This window comes from Martes martes (genome assembly GCF_963455335.1).
Source record: "Martes martes genome assembly, chromosome: 3".
Lineage (NCBI taxonomy): Eukaryota > Metazoa > Chordata > Mammalia > Carnivora > Mustelidae > Martes > Martes martes.
This window is the reverse complement of record NC_137890.1, coordinates 59,397,659-59,414,529: the sequence shown is the minus strand read 5'-3', so window position 1 is coordinate 59,414,529 and position 16,871 is coordinate 59,397,659. Positions and strand designations below refer to the sequence as shown.

Genomic DNA, 16,871 nt, shown 5'->3' with positions numbered 1-16,871 from the left:
TCCTGAAGCTGTGTGCTCAGTTGGAGAGGACCGCCTTCCCCAATAGAGGAAGTTCGGGGTATATGTAGCTGCGCTCCCCGCTAGAACCTCCAAACAAGCTCTCAAAGTCCATTTGTAGGAGAACATAGAGTAGTCAAGCTTCCAAGACTCTAGACACAGCCAAACAAGGTGCTACGTGGCAGTCTGCCTTTCCTAAAAAAAAAAAAAAAAGGAAAGAAAATCTAGTCCCATCTGGTGATACTCTGAAGATCAGTATTCATTTTGTATTATTACTTTACATGTAGACCTAGGGCTTATGGATTTCTTTTTCTGTCTTCTGAGGCAATATTAAATTAGATTACTTATAAAATTAGTTGTTTCTGACCACCCCTCCAACTCTACTTTTAGTCTCTGAAGGCTGGGTTTCCTTAAAGGTCAGAACTTTATGGGATGCTTCTTTGCTTCCTCCCTCTGTGCTTGCTCTTTCCCGGGCCCTTCCCACTCCCCACTTTCCCTTCTATCCTAGTTGGTTTCACTGTCTCATCCGTTGGTAATTTTGCTCATCCCTTCACCCTGACACGATTCTGAAGCTTGATCCTTGGTCTGTCAGAGACTGTGTGGCAAGAGCAGGGCTGGGGAAGTTGATGGGGTTGGGTGGGGTTGCTTTGAAAGCTTTCTGGGGAGCTGGGACTAAGAGCCATCTCAGGAAGCTCACTTTTCCTATGCTTCATCAAGTAAAAAGGGAAGAAACATGTATATATACTATTTTAAGATAGTAAAATAATGTGATAATAGTAATAATAATAATAATGTAATAATAAGATAATCACAAGAAGGTGATTGCCAAGGGCAGATCCGGAGAGGACCAATGGCTGAGAACAGGCAGCTGGCAGCAGTCCCAGCATCTGGAGAATAAGGTCCTTAATCCCGAGGGAGCATCTGGGTGACGCAGCACAGCATTCATTCATTCTCTTCCATGCACCGCTCAGATCCATGTCTTCTGACAGGTTTTGGGGATAGCTCCTCCAGGGTTCTGGAGGGCCTCTTTTCCTAGGGAAGACTTAGTGAAGACTCCTGGTGGGATAATTCACTGCCTCCTGCCGCAGCTAGTCTCATGACCACACGGATACTCAGCTCCTCCATCCTCTAGCTCTCCTTCTAGGTTCCCTTCTTATTTGGGTAGCATCTGGCCCAGGGGGCTAACCTGATTGTGTGACCTAGATGCTCATGCTTGAGGGATGCAAGTCCCTAACCATGCTGTACTCTGGCTACGGCTACTGTGCATTTCTGTTTGCCGTCACTGCTGGGCAAGTGGGCACCCAAAGTACCACCTTTCACTTCCTTGCCAAGCATATTCCTCTCTTGCCCCCAGTATATACTAGCAGTCCTTCCTCTTCCTGCTGACTGGGTCAGTTGCCCCTGCCAACAGGGTGACTCCTCTTTTTTCCTTTTGATCCTTTGACTAGAGGAACACAGAGTGCCATTCAGTGGAATTCTTGCCGTGTCCGTTAGTGGAAGTGTTTCTCATTAGGGAACCAGGACTTCTAAACCTACAGAACCTCTGATTTCAGGGACAGGAAGCACAGATTCCCCAAGTCGGTCCCTGGGAGTGATGGTCAGTAGGGTCACTCATAATCCACTGTGGTTCCGGGACCCATGTACTCTACCTCTTAGGGAAACAGCACCATTTAGTGGTCGTTGGTTTAAAATCTGTACCTTGGAGCTTAGCGTCTGGTCCTCACATGGTCTCTTCTCCGGGCTGATGCCTTAGCTGTACCTTCCGCTGGCTTGTCATTGCTGTGTCCAGCTGGCATCTTTTGCATGTTGCTGTTCATGAGATAGAACTGGAAGCCCCGTGGTAATGTGAGCACTGCTGCACCTCTTTTGCCTTGGTCTAATGAGCGGTTTTGTGGGATCAAATACTCTAAGCCCTCGTATAGCTATGCTAGCTCAGGCCCTGTGGTCAGGAAACCTTTATCCCGATTATTGTTGATTTCTGTTAGTATGAATGGCTCCTCCTTCCAGGATGGAAAGAGTCAATTGGAGTCAGCTTGATAATAGCTATTACGAAGTAGGTAGTTGGTCTCTTTAAAAGGGTGATGCTGTGCCAGGGACTCGACATTAGTCTTTGTTACTGACATAGCGGGCGTCTGGCAATGGTAGAAGCTAGGTGGTAGCTTTGGTGAGTAGGAGCCCCAGCTTCTGAATTTGCATTTTTCCTCTTAAGAGTGAGGGTGAGTATCTTTTCATATGGTTAGGAGTCATGTACATTTCTTTCATTGTGAACCATCAGTTCATATTTCTAGAGGGTTCTTCGTCTTTTTCTTTTATATTTTTAGAAGCTCTTTTAATTATACAGACATTATCTCTTAGTAATATAAATTATAAGTATTTTTTCCTAGTATTTCATTTTTTTCTTTGTTCATGGTGTTTTTTTCCATGTAAAGTTTTAAAAAACATATAAGTAGATTTAAAAAACATTTTATTGCTTCTAGATTTTGAGTCATAGGAAAGTTTCCCTATTCCCAGATTATGGAAAAATTCACCAATTCTTTCCTTCTAATTCTTGTATAGTTTTTTTTTTTAATTGTATTATGTTAGTCAGCATACAGTATATCATTAGTTTTTGATGCAGTGTTCCATGATTCATTGTTTGCCTGTAACACCCAGTGCCCCATGCAATACGTGCCCTCCTTAATACCCATTGTATAGTTTTATTTTTCACATTTAAATATTTGATTCACTAGGAACTTATTATGGTATGAGGAATGAATCTCATTTTTCAATATAACCAATTATTTCAACCAACTTGTAAAAAGTCCTTTCTTCCTGAAATGACATAACTTTTATTTCTGTATGCAGTTGGTTTATTTCTAGAGCTTCAGTTCCATTTCCCTGGTTTATCTATCTGTTCATGTCCTAGTATTAATTTTAGTTTTAGAAACTTTTTATAGGTTTTAATAACTGGTAGAGCCAGCTGTCCTCTCACTCCTTTTCTTTGAATTTTTCTGTTTATTCTCGTGTTCTTCCCACTGAACTTTCTAATCAGTTTGTCTAGTTCCAGAAAGTAACTTAAGTCATTTTATTGCTATTATTTCAAATTTATATATTTGTATAGGAAGAACTACCATCTTTTTGATACTGAGTGTTACTATCCAAGAACAAGGGCTATATTTTTATCTGTTCAGGTCTATTTTTCTGTCTCTTAGGAATGAAAACACTTATAAGTTTGGACATTTCTATCACCTGATATAACTTTAACATAATATCATGGACTTTTTTTTTTTAGGTGTTACACTTTTTCAATCTATAGCCTCATTCTTTTTAGGATGAATTTTCCCATTTATAGTTTCTGTCATAATTTCTGTAATAGGGAAAACCTCTTGTGAGAAACAGAAGATTAGATTCTAGGGGCACCTGGGTGGCTCAGTGGGTTAAAGCCTCTGCCTTCGGCTCGGGTCATGATCTCAGGGTCCTGGAATAGAGCCCCGCATCGGGCTCTCTGCTCAGCAGGGAGCCTGCTTCCTCCCTCTCTCTGCCTGCCTCTCTGCCTACTTGTGATCTCTGTCTGTCAAATAAATAAATAAAATCTTTAAAAAATAAATAAAAAGATTAGATTCTAGATTAGATAATCAGAAACCTACTTAATTATGAGTACCTTTCCCTGGTTGCTTAGGGACCATTTCAGTGAGACAGCAGCCGACAATAACACTTGGATTTCTGCTTTGCTCCTGGATATCATCATTTCCAGGTCTAGATTGTCCTTAATAGGGCAGGCTGTTTTATTACCATGGGAAAGATATGAGGAGAGTGTGTAACTTGGAGATCTCTGCTCTTGACACTTAGGCTTGCTGTAGAAGGAAATGCATACAACGGTGGTACTTTTAGAGAGGAAACAAAGAAGTTACCTCTGTCAGAGTCCCCAAAAGATAGTCATTAGAGAAAAATGGAGCCAGATTTTTTGCCAATTATAGTCTGCATGAGGAAAGCTCTTGCATTTTTGTATGTACTTTATAAAAAAAGTATACCTCTTTCCTCTGTACTTTTGTGAGAGTTGTGTGTGCACAGTGCATGTGTACACACACACACACACACACACACACACACACACACACCGTCAGTGGTTCCCTGAGACTTGGTATTTGGTAAAATGATAGTAAAGACTAATAATGGTGAGCTTTCTTAGGTCTTTTGCCTTTTGCTTGGTACCTGACACAGAAACTACTGAGATGAATCAGTGTGTTCAGATGGTCTAATTTTTGTGTATCAAACTGACTTTTGACCATAAAGCTGATCTCTTATTAGTGTCAGGTCCTTTCTTGAATGATTTTACGTTTTTCTATCTGGTTTCCTCATCTGTCCCTCTTTCCCTTCCCTTCATCAATGGTTACTTTATAGCGAGAAGGAGGCAGTATGGAAGAAATTAAGGTTGGAGAATAAGTTGTGCAAAGTCTGGGGAAGAAAGTACAGGGCTTACCATTCCTTCTTGGAGTTGATTCTTTGTGTGTGGCCATCTCGTATAGATGGAGTTGTTTATGCCTGGGGCCACAATGGATATAGCCAGCTTGGGAATGGGACGACCAACCAAGGCATTGCTCCCATCCAAGTCTGTACTAATCTCTTGATCAAGCAAGTGGTTGAAGTAGCTTGTGGCTCACATCATTCAATGGCTCTGGCAGCTGATGGAGAGGTAAGTACCCTGCTTTTATTCTTTATTTTTAAACTGTGGTAAAATACACGTAATATAAAATTGCTGTCCTAGCCATTTTTAAGAATTGTGGAAGCCAGGCCTCAGGATGTGTGAGAGCCACTTCCTGCAACCATTTTATCATATGCCTGGACTATTGCCATGGTCTCTTTAACCACTTAAAATGGGTTAGGATGGCAAATTTTATATTTTTATAAAATATGTGTGTATATTTTTATATCCATGTGATGTATTGAATGTCAGTTCAGTGACATTAAGTATATTCACATTGTTATGCAACCAGCATCACCATCCATCTGCAGAACTCTTATCTTGCAGAGCCAAAGCTGTACCTACCAGACTAGCTCTCCCTCTCCCTCCTGGCCCTGGGTGAACACCATTTTGTCTCCATGAGTCTGACTGCTCTGGGTAGCTCATTGGAGTGGAACCATGCAGTGTTCATCCTTTATGACTGCCTTATTTCACTGAGCATAATGTTGTCAGGGTTTGTCCGTGTTGGAGTGTCAGAATTTCTCTCCTTTTTAAGGCTGAATAATACTCTGTATGTGTGTATGCCATGTTTTGTTTGTCCATTTATCTGTTGATGGATATTTAGGTTGTTAACACCTTTTGCTAACAACCTAAAAAGTAAATAATGACCCTATTTATATCTGAGATAGTGTAAACATAGTAGCCCTATGTGTACAACTAAGAACATGTGGGAACACACTCTTTTTCTAATATAACCTATGGGATGAGGACCACTCTTTTGATAGCAGTAGACTAAGCCTTAAAGCAGTTGAGTCTCCTGCTCTTTGCTAAGACTGTGAATCAGATGTGTATGACAGTGGTCTGTCCTTTAGTTTTTGTTTTTTAACTACCCCATCCATTAAGGTCTGTTTTGTTTTTTGGCAAATGTAATGATGTCATAGAAAATAACTTTACCAACATTCCAGTAGGTACTGTACCACTTTTTCACCCCCAAGTTCTTTGCTTACTTATTATAAAGTTTTCTGATCTTATTGATTCTACGTTCTAATCTTTTGTCTCATTTTGTTTCTCTTCATCTTTATAACCTTAGGTCAGACCTTGCTGTCAGCCTGGGCTATTGCCATGGTCTCTTTTATTCTATAGCTTTTTAATTGGTGTACCTGTTAAGTATTACTACTTTTCTGCCCCCTGTAATTTTTTTTAAGATTGATTTATTTATTTTAGAGCATGAGTGAGAGGGGCAGAGGGAGGAGAGAGAATATCAAGCAGACTCCACACTGAGCAAGGAGTGCAATGTGGGGCTCAATCTTGGGACTCTGAGATCCTGACCCAAGCTGAAACCAAGGGTCAGATGCCCAACTGACTGCACCATCCAGGTGCCCATACTCCCTGTGACTTCTAAAGCACAGATCATTCTGTTCTCCCGTTTAAAATCCGTCAGTGATGTTAACAGTGATTTTATTATGTGGGGCAGGTTATGGGTGAAGAAACCAGAGAAACTGAGGGAGATCAAGGTTTCACGGCCGGGATGTGCTGGGACCAGGCCTAGCACCCGGGTCTTATGCCCCGAATGTGTAGTTTGCTGCTCTGATTTTGATTATTGGAACCCCAGTCCTCATTTTAAATAAAAGGCAGCTGCATTGCAAGGGGCTTGGGATACTTGAGAAGAGGTGCCAGAAGAATGTTAAAATTAGAATTCCCTAATCTGTACAGCCTGGAATCCTGGTTTACTTTAACTGAAAGCATATGCTACTTTGGATAATTGTGCTAAATATTTACCTTATTATATCAGATGCTCCCGTGAACTTACTCTTGGGAAGTGTTGCCGGTTATTTCTTTTGTACCTGTGAAATGAACCTCTAGTGCATATTCTTTTAAGGCGCCAGCCATAGGTTTTGCTCTGGTTGCCTTGGGCAGCATCAGACATGTGAGCGGAGATAGGAAGTGCTGACCAAGGAAAGATTGTAGAAGCCAGACTTCAGGATGTGGGAGGACCACTGCTGGGGCAAGTGAAAGGGGTGGGGGTCCCTAGAATAGTCTAGTGTTGGAGGAAGTTCTTTCCCAAGCTGCTGGCATCTACCCTCCCCTTTTTCTTCTCTCTGGTCACACTCCTATTTGATAGGCTTAGTTGGTAATTAACGTGAAGTGATTTTTGTTTTGTTTTGTTTTTCATCTTTGTTACTAGATTTTAACTAGCTTAGAGATTTATTTGGGTCTCTTTAGAAATCTGGTTTTCGGGGCGCCTGAGTGGCTCAGTGGGTTAAAGCCTCTGCCTTCGGCTTAGGTCGTGATCTCGGGGTCCTGGGATCGAGCCCCGCATCGGGCTCTCTGCTCAGCGGGGAGCCTGCTTCCTCCTCTCTCTCTGCCTGCCTCTCTGCCTACTTGTGATCTCTGTCTGTCAAATAAATAAATAAAATCTTTAAAAAAAAAAAAAGAAAGAAATCTGGTTTTCACCTAATGGCAAATCATAGGCCAAAGGTGCATAGGGTGCATTTGAGGAGGGGAGCTGCTTGGAGCTGACAGTGAATGGAAACTCAAAGAAGACAGTACCCAGAATAGCCTAACAACCTGGTGTCATTTCTGTAGGGACAGACACCTCTTTGGTACTTGTGAGCCTTACTGTGTTATGACCTGTAACTGTGATTGGTAAATATAATCGTGATGGCCATGAGTCATCAGGAGAGGTTATGTAATACTCAGTTTTGGCAATTAGTGAGACAGGGAGAAGCATTGTAGGGCTTTAAAGCTTTCCGTGAAGGAAAAAAAAGAGTATCTGTGTCCAAAGAGTTAAGCAGACTTTTCCTCTCACTGCTACTTATGTGGTATATGCTTTATTTCTTACTGATGCCAGACAAATCATATATGGCTGTCATATGACAGAAGCAGTACAGTGTCATGGTTAAGAGCACAGCTACACTTCTTGGGTTCCCATTCCACGTTTACTGCTTACTGGTGTAGAACCTCAAGTAAGCCACTTAACCTCTCGTGTTCCATTTCTGTGTAGAAAATGTGGGTGATAATAGTTATCTACCCCGGGCCCAGGGTCACTGTACAGGATGACTATGAAAATTGAAGATGGTAGTGGTGCCCAGAAAGTATGTAGCGCCATGTAGCACATTGTAAATATTCATTAAGTAGATTTATTTTTATTTTATGATCATTAATGTGTGTTAGAGGTAGAATGTTCACCCTGTTACTAGTCATTCATTCTTTTTCCCTTGTTTTGTGTAGGTATTCGCTTGGGGCTATAACAACTGTGGCCAGGTGGGATCAGGATCTACAACAAATCAACCAACTCCTCGCAAAGTTACAAACTGTTTACATATTAAGAGGGTGGTTGGCATTGCTTGTGGTCAGACCTCATCCATGGCTGTTCTGGACAATGGTGAGGTGAGCTCTCTCTGCACTCCGCCCCCCTGTCCTCACCTCCTCTCTCATGAAATAGCATTTTCTGCATGAGAAGCATGTATGCGATCACAGAAGGAAAAGTGCTTTGTTTTATAGTTTCGTGGGTAGTTAACTGGTTACTGATTGAAGAGTACCTAGAGGGTGTTTGCTTCTCAGTATGAATTTTTAATTCTAAGATTCATCTGCAAGTAAAGATACTCATATGTCTCAATTTTATTTTTTTGTGAGACTCCAGGTAGTTTGGTGTTCATAGGTATTTGTGATTTACTGTAGTGAAGAATTTGATACTACCTCTTTTATCCAATGAAAAAATCAAGTGTGCTCTCTGTCAAGTTAACCGGTGATATTTGTCAGCAGCGACGCACTCCAGTGCGCCTGCATCTGGAGTTTGTTGGCAGGAGGAAGCTACTTACAGGAGTGGAATTTTTTGTGCCAGTTGTTGTTGGCTACTTTTAAAAAACTCAACTTTTAGTGATCCTTTACCGTGGCTACCTTTGAGCTGATGGTTATTTCTGTACAATTATTCTGGTTGTAACTTCTACTTAAGTAGGCCTGTTACCAATCTATCAATGTCTTAGTGGAGAAAAATTATGCAAAGATATGTCTTTGAGATTTTATTCATTTGAGAGAGTGAGAGAAAGAGAGCTTGTGAGAGCACAAGCAGGGGAGGGGCAGAGGGCAAGGGCAAAGCAGACTCCCCGCTGAGCAGGAAGCCAAAGAGGTGGAGGGGTGGGGCAGGGTAGGGGGTGAGGCTTAATCTTAACCAGGACCTGGAGATCATGACCTGAGGCACCCAGGCACCCCACAAAGATTGTCTTTGGCTACAGATGTGTGGGGTATGCATTGCAGTGCTAGAGTGCTTTGGAGTTTTCTGAATACTCACCTATGTTAACTTACTGTTTTAAATTATTTTTATTGAGGCATAATTGGCATACATTATGTTAGTTTTAGGTGTACAGTGTAATGATTACATTTGTATATAATTAAAGATCACCACAGTAAGTCTAGTTAATATCTGTCACCATGCAGTTGTTTCCTTATGATGAGAACTTTTTTTTTTTTTTAAAGATTTTATTTAATTATTATTCGTTAGAGAGAGCGCACACGAGCACAGGCAGACAGAGTGGTAGGCAGAGGCAGAGGGAGAAGCAGGCTCCCTGCGGAGCAAGGAGCCCGATGTGGGACCCGATCCCAGGATGCTGGGATCATGACCTGAGCTGAAGGCAGCCGCTTAGCCAACTGAGCCACTCAGGCGTCCCTGATGAGAACTTTTAAGATGATTCTCTCAGCAGCTTTCAGATATGCAATACAGTATTACTACCTGTAGTCACCATGCTGTACATTACGTCCTGATGACTTATTTATTTTATAACTGGTAGTTTGTACTTTTTGGCCCCCCTTTACCCATTTTGCCTGTGCTCTTCTGCCCCCACCTCTAGAAACCACCAATCTGTTCTCTGTATATATGCGCTTGTTTTTGTTTATTTTTTTAAATGAAAGTATAGTCAGTGCACAATTTTACATTAGTTTAAGGTGTACAGCGTAGTGATTTTTTTTTAATTTTAATAAACATATATGTATTTTTATCCCCAGGGGTACAGGTCTGTGAGTCGCCAGGTTTACACATTTCACAGCACTCATCATAGCACATCAGCGTAGTGATTTGATGAGTCTCTTCCTCAGGCCATGTTCACCAGAAGTGTGAACTTATTTTTTGAATCAATCCTGATGTCATCTTGGATGTTTTCAGAATTTCTTGGGATAGTCATTGGACATCCTCCATCTCAGTATTCTTTACTTTTCCTTTATTTTTAAAAATAAATTTAATTTAAAGAGTATTATTATGTGGTTATTTTCACAAACAAAAGGAGATGAAACACATAAAGCAAAAAGTGAGTACCTTTTCTCCAGTCTTGTTAATAGTTTAATGAATATCCTTTTGGGGTTTTCCCTATAAACAATTCTGTATGGGTAAATATAACTGTCTTTTATAAAAATGGGATCATTATAGGTTACTATACATTATAGGTTACTCTGCTAGTCTGCAACTTTCCTGCTAACAAGACAGGTGTTTACCTGAATCTATTATCAGACCATTTATAGCTGCTTTCCATTATAATGGCTACTTAGTTTTCCTATTGGATGACCCACACCCAGAAATCTAGTAGTGGATATTGCAAATGTTTCTAAATTTTTGCTGTTATAAACACTGTAGCACTGACTTCCTGTGTTACTGTGTATCTCTGTACACTTCTGTAAGTATTCTGTAGAATAAGTTCACAGGAATAAGATTTCTGAGTCAGAGGGTATGCCATTAAAGTTGTTGATAGCTATAGCCAAATTTCTCTGCAGAAAGTTAAAACCTGTTGCACTTATGTTATGGAAAGTGCTTTTAACCATCTCCTGCTAGTATCTTAAATTCTCTGTCCTCCTTCCCCTTCTGTCACATTGCCCTGAAAAGCCCCATCCATCTGTTTGCCCTGCCTTGTCCTGGTGCCACCAGACATTTCAGGTTTCTCATTTGACCAGACCTGTAGTCTGTTCCTGGTCAGTGCTTTGTCCTGTGTCCCACACTTGCCATTCTAAACCTTTACCACTGCTGGCAAACCTGTCTCCAGCTCCGCTACTTTCAGCTGATGACTCCCCTCTCCAGAGAGCGAAGGGGTCACCACATTCTGTTATGTAGTCTTCTTAACCTCTTTCCTGTCTGTTCCTTCTCTCTGGGTCCTCCTGTCATTGCCTTAGTTTAGACCCTCAGCAGGGCTCATCTGTGTGCTACTGAGAGACACATATCTCCTGAATGACTGTCCTGCCTCTAGTCTTAGATAGTCTGGTCCCCTTTATGTGGAGCCAGCACGATCTTTCTAAGATGTGTGAAATATTTCAGTGGAAGGCCCATAGATGCATTCTACTTTGCCTAGTATGTGTTTCGGTACTTTACCCCATTGGCCTTTGCTTTTCGTTCTAATCTTCAGCCCTGCCACTATGCTGGACGTGTCCTGCTAGGCCTGCCTGCTCATGTTTAGAACCTGCTTCTAGAACATTCTGTGCCCTCTCCCTGGAATACATTCACTTCCATTTATCTCTGCTCAAATCTGCTCTCTGAAAGTTGTTCTTAAGCTATCTTTCTGTAGCTGAGTCCTTTCCCTGCTCTGCTTTTGTAGTGACTTGATTGTATCTCTAGGATAGCACTTACCACCTGACTGCAAAAGTTTGCAATTGTCCATCTTTCCTGTTAAACTATGACCAAAAACTTATTCCTAGTACCTTTTATCATGTCCTGACATATAAGAAGTGCTTCATAATTGTTAATGAGCATCACTTCCTCATGTATAAAACAAGATTAAATGACTTGCCCCAAGGCTATCCAAACAGTAGCTTACAGCATAGGTACTCATGCCAAATTCTGTCATCCCCACCCCCAAAATATCTTCTGTTTGGAGATCCCTTGTGGGATCACATAGAGTAGAGTGTGGGTGTTGGAAGTGGAAAAGTACCTGATTTGTTTAGGTGAATGGCATTTTTATACATTCCCTCTACTAACCGTTTTAAAAGCCTGTTCTCTCCCTTTCTTTCTCTAAGGTATATGGCTGGGGTTACAATGGCAATGGTCAGCTAGGCTTGGGAAACAATGGCAATCAGCTGACCCCTGTGCGAGTGGCGGCTTTGCACAGCGTGTGTGTGAACCAGGTATGTGTGCTGGGTTGCGCTGCTGCTCACCTCCAGCTCCCCTGCCCTGACTTGGAGAACAATACTGTGTGCCTTCATCTTCCACATTTACAGTTTCATCTTCTCTAAATTCCTGCGTTGAGGAGGAACACCATGGTGTTGACACATCAGTCTTGACAAGTTAAAAAAAAAAAAAAAGCGATTGGAAAACTCTAGGAATCTCAGTCTTGGGCTTTTCTAATGCTTTTTTAATGTTCCAGAGAATGTCAGTCCATAACTGATGATGAATTGGCATTCTGCAGAAGCTGGCTGTGGTCTTTAAGTAGATGTTTCTCCTGCCTTTCCTGTTTTCCTGTTGATGGTAACCGTTTAAATTTACTTGCAGATTGTCTGCGGCTATGCACACACTCTAGCACTAACAGATGAGGGCTTGCTCTATGCCTGGGGAGCTAACACGTATGGGCAGCTGGGAACTGGCAATAAAAATAACCTGCTAAGCCCGGCCCACATCATGGTGGAGAAAGAAAGGTAACTGGGCTGTACCATGTCTCAGGGTTCTGTATGTGGTTTTGGACTTGGGGCTGTGTGTGCTGAGCTATGGGTTTAGCTTTTATAACTCTTCTGTTTCTTTACGTTGTCATTTTTTTTTTTTTAAGATTTTATTTATTTATTAGAGGTCACAAGTAGGCAGAGAAGCAGGCAGAGAGGGGCGGGGGGGCGGAAAGCAGGCTCCCCACCGAGCAGAGAGCCCCATGCGGGCCTCGATCCCAGGACCCTGAGATCATGACCTGAGCTGAAGGCAGAGGCTTAACCCACTGAGCCACCCAGGCACCCTCTTTACATTGTCATTTTGAACAAGAGTTTGAGTAGCAGCCAGAGTGAACGTGAGGTTGATATGATTCTTACGTAGCTCTCTAAAATAACCTCCTGTGATTGATAGGCATTAATGCGTATTGGTGTAATTCTTGCGGCCTTCCTGTGACCCATCTAGTAGGGGAGTGAAATAGGGTCTGTCACCATATAGAAACTCAGAGTGTAGTTCTGACTTTTCCTTTGAGCCAACTAAACTTCTAAATAAATAAAATCTCTTAAAAGGACAATATCTTTAAATATTGATTGGATTTAATGTGTATCACTGGAATAATGCTTTGTTTATTCAGCCAAATTGTGAGTCCTTACCCACTAAGTTTTAGAGGGTTGTCTTCTGATTGTAGGACCTTGTCTAAGAAGCATACTGAGAAATATAAGTCTGGCTTGATGTCCATTTGGATTAGGATGTTCAGAGTCCATTATCCTGAGGCCAGTGCTTATTTAGGGGTTGAGAGAATAAGTTGTACCAAGGAAATGGTATTTTGAAGACGCTATTTTTTTTTTTTTTTGCTACTGTCTAAGTCCCCCAGAAATGTCAGGACATTTTGCCTCTGTCCACTTTCCTCATCTACGTTAGTTTCTAGTCGCTTTTTCCAGGTTGTCCTCAACGGTGTTTGTTATTTATCCTAATTCAGAATGAGGTTAGGATGAGAAGTGGGGCAACAAGCAAGGGAAAAACACAGTGACCTTTCAGTTGTGTTCTTATGACCTGATAACTAATATCCCTCAATCCTGGGCTGTTTTTTGTGGTGCTGTCAGCATGACCCCTTTATCTACCTTGTGTGGTGTGCTCTCGGCTTCTGTGATAAAGAAATGACATATATTTTTCTTAAAACTTTCCAGGGTTGTAGAGATTGCGGCCTGCCACTCCGCACACACGTCGGCGGCCAAGACCCAGGGCGGGCACGTGTACATGTGGGGCCAGTGCCGGGGCCAGTCGGTGATCCTGCCCCACCTCACCCACTTCTCCTGCACCGACGATGTGTTTGCCTGCTTTGCCACGCCTGCCGTCTCGTGGCGCCTCCTGTCTGTGGGTGAGAAAGCTCAGGGCTCCTTCCACCCGGGGAAGAACCGTGCTAGCAGCTGACCACTCTATTTCTGTTTCTGTAGTTGCTGGTTGTGGGCTCTTTCAGGTCCTAGAATGTTTTATTCTCCAATAGCTGTAATTCCTTTCCTCAAAATAGATTTGCGTAATAAAATTCATTCGTATGTTATAAAATATTATAGGGACTTACTGTTGTCTCCCGTTCAGTTCTTTCATTTTAATTGAGGTGAGATTTACGTCCATGAAGTTAACCATTTGAAAGTGAAAGTTCACTTTCATTGAAAGTTCAGAGGCATTCAGTATGGCCAAAGTGCTGTGTGACTGCCATTTATATCGAGTTCTGAAGTATTTTCATTTCAGTGAAGGAAACGAAACCCCTGTGCCTGTTGTGCAGTTAATCCCCATTCTCCCTTCCCCCATCCCTGGCAGTCACATCTTTGCTTTTACTTTCTAAGGATTTACCTATTCTGGTTATTTCCTATAAAGGGAATCATACAATATGTGACCTTTTGGGTCTAGCTTCTTTTACTTAATTTTTTTTTTTAAGATTTTTATTTATTTATTTGACAGAGAGAGAACACAAGTAGGCAGAGAGGCAGGCAGAGAGAGAGAGAGGAGGAAGCAGGCTCCCTGCCCAGCAGAGAGCCCGATGAGGGACTCGATCCCAGGACCCTGAGGTCACGACCCGAGCTGAAGGCAGAGGCTTAACCCACTGAGCCACCCAGGCGCCCCTACTTAATGTTTTTGAGCCACCCCCATGTTGTAGTACACATTAGTCTTCATTTGTATGGCTGGTTGAAATTTTTTGTACATATAGACCAAACTTTGTTTTTCCGTGCATCTCTTGACGGATGTTTGGATTGTTTCCACCTTCGGCTGTTGTGACTAGTGCTGTTAGAAATATTTGTGTACAAATCTTTGTTTGAGTAACCTTGTGTCATCAGGTGTGTCAGACAGCTAGCGTGGCTGTCTCACCAACAGGTGACCAGTCTTTATGGTCATGGCGGCAGGAGTATGTTTAGGAAGAGTTAAGCTGCTACTCAATTTAAAGTGAAATAAGTTGAACATTTCCAGGTTCTTTAATTATAATACAATATAGACTTTTTTTTTTTTTTTTTTTTTAAAGAGAGAGAATGTGTGGAGAGTGGAAAGGGCAGAGGGAGAGGGAGAGAGAAAATCTCAAGCAGACTCCATACCCAGCATGGAGCCAACATGGGTTCTATCTCGTGATCCTGAGATCATAACTGGAGCCAACATCAAGAGTCGGACACTTAACTGATCAAGCCACCCAGGTCCACCTGCCATATTTTTTTTGCAGTGAATGTTGTGATTTGAAAAAATTAGTTTCCAGAATGGGACTGTTTGGCCATAATCACACATATGTGTAGCATGTACAGCCAAACACTGTGTCTGTCTTCAGAATCCCATGTGCTCCTTAACCTGGACCTGTTTATAAAGGGCTTCTGCAGGTACTTGCCTCTCAGAATCCTAATCCTGAAAAGACATCCTTTTCAGAACAAAAGTTGTAACATTTTTTAATGTTAAGTTTGGAAAAGGTACTTTTTTCCCATCTACCAAAAGTCAGAAAGTTTTTTTCCTCTCAGTTTACCGCCTCAGCTGAGTGTTAGAAAGAGAGCAGCAGGTTAAGAAACACCTCTGAAGAATTTTTTTTTTTCTGAAAAGCAGTATTGTCCTTGTTGCTGGAAGCCAAGATGGGGAAAGGGGTTAGTCAGGCCTTAGGACTGATGCAGAAGCCGAGGCACCCATACGAAGCTATTTTGTGAGTGGGTGGGGTAGCACTCTCAATGCCTGGATTCCACGCCCATCTTAGTCATTTCCTTTCTTTTATTTCCCAGGGATCCAGGTTATAGGGTCAGGGAAGCCTGGTTTTTGAGAGAGTGTCCACTTTCCTCCACAGCCAAGAGAGCTCTACATTGTGGGAGCCCAGGGGAGGGCTTAGACAAATGCCATTTCCTTGGGAGGTTCTGATAGTAAAGCTCATGGGTAAGCTTCTTTGTTAAGTTTCAGCCTCGGTTTTAGCAGATGTCCCTCCTCCAAGAGCAGCAGGCTGCTGCGAGAGCCCCGTTCTCATCCTAAGGGTGGTTGAAACCTGTTGCTTATGTTCACAGCACCTGCATTCATTGCCAGTGATCTCTGGAACTCTTTTTGTTTTCCTATTAGCCTTCTACTTGCTTTCCTTTGTCCGTGCATAGACCACACAGGAAAGTGTTACCTAGTTTGTACAAGTGCTTTTACTTTTCTTCGTGAGGTCACAGTTCGACTTACAAATAATCGTTCCAGCAGTTCTTATCAGGCAGTGTGATCAGCTTTTTGTAAAACTGTTCCCTTTGAGTATACATGGTTACTAAGTCAGCTTACTCTGTTTTTAGATAGTAGGTAAGGATTATTATTTGTACATTAATCTTTAGGATTAAGAGGGATGTTGAGATTCCACAAACCTGGGAAACAGGGTTTCTTTGGATAAGAACATGACTACATGGCATTACCACTTCTCTGCTAAAGTTCTTTCTTGACACAACTTCAGCTGAATTTACTAGCTCCTTGAAACTACCCTAAAGCAGAGCAAAGATGTTCTTGGTGTTTCAGTCAGGGAAAATTGATAAATTCTTAGTCTGTGAAGAGAACAACCAAAGTTTTAAGTAAGTATTTATATAATCGTGGATTGCCTTTAACTTTTTATTCTTTTAAAAAATACACATTTTTAAAGATTTATTTAAGAGAAAGCAAGAGTGAGCACAAGCAGGGGAAGTGGGAGAGGGAGTCTGTTGTGGGGCTCAGTCCCAGGACCCTAAGATCATGACCTGAGCCGAAAGCAGATGCTTAACTGACTGAGCCACACAGGCAGCCCCAAAATCTACGTTTTAAAATGTCTGACTCGGGGTGCCTGGGTGGCTCAGTGGGTTAAAGCCTCTACCTTTGGCCCGGGTCATGATCCCGGAGTCCTGGGATTGAGCCCCGCGTCGGGCTCTCTGCTCCGTGGGGAGCCTGCTTCCTCCTCTCTCTCTCTGCCTACTTGTGATCTCTCTGTCAAATAAATAAATAAAATCTTAAAATAAATTAATAAATTAATAAATAAAATGTCTGACTTGGTATGTAAGACTGGTAATTGGCTTTTCCAGTTTATAGACTCAAAGTACTTATTTTGATACAGTGAAATTGATTTGTCAAATAAGGCATGAACTCTTGAAAAAAATCTGATGG

At 41.9% G+C, this 16,871-nt stretch overlaps 1 protein-coding gene across 2 annotated transcripts in view; it reads left to right on the top strand.

Annotated features, from left to right (window-relative positions):
* RCBTB1 (RCC1 and BTB domain containing protein 1) overlaps positions 1–16,871 on the top strand; it is a 51,637-nt gene that overhangs the window by 22,546 nt on the left and 12,220 nt on the right. For both annotated transcript variants that reach the window (XM_080798000.1, XM_080798001.1), the window contains 5 exons: positions 4,503–4,669; positions 7,889–8,047; positions 11,648–11,755; positions 12,120–12,262; positions 13,448–13,638. In XM_080798000.1, coding sequence (XP_080654126.1) covers positions 4,503–4,669; positions 7,889–8,047; positions 11,648–11,755; positions 12,120–12,262; positions 13,448–13,638 — 768 coding nt within the window. The remainder of the gene's footprint in view (positions 1–4,502; positions 4,670–7,888; positions 8,048–11,647; positions 11,756–12,119; positions 12,263–13,447; positions 13,639–16,871) is intronic.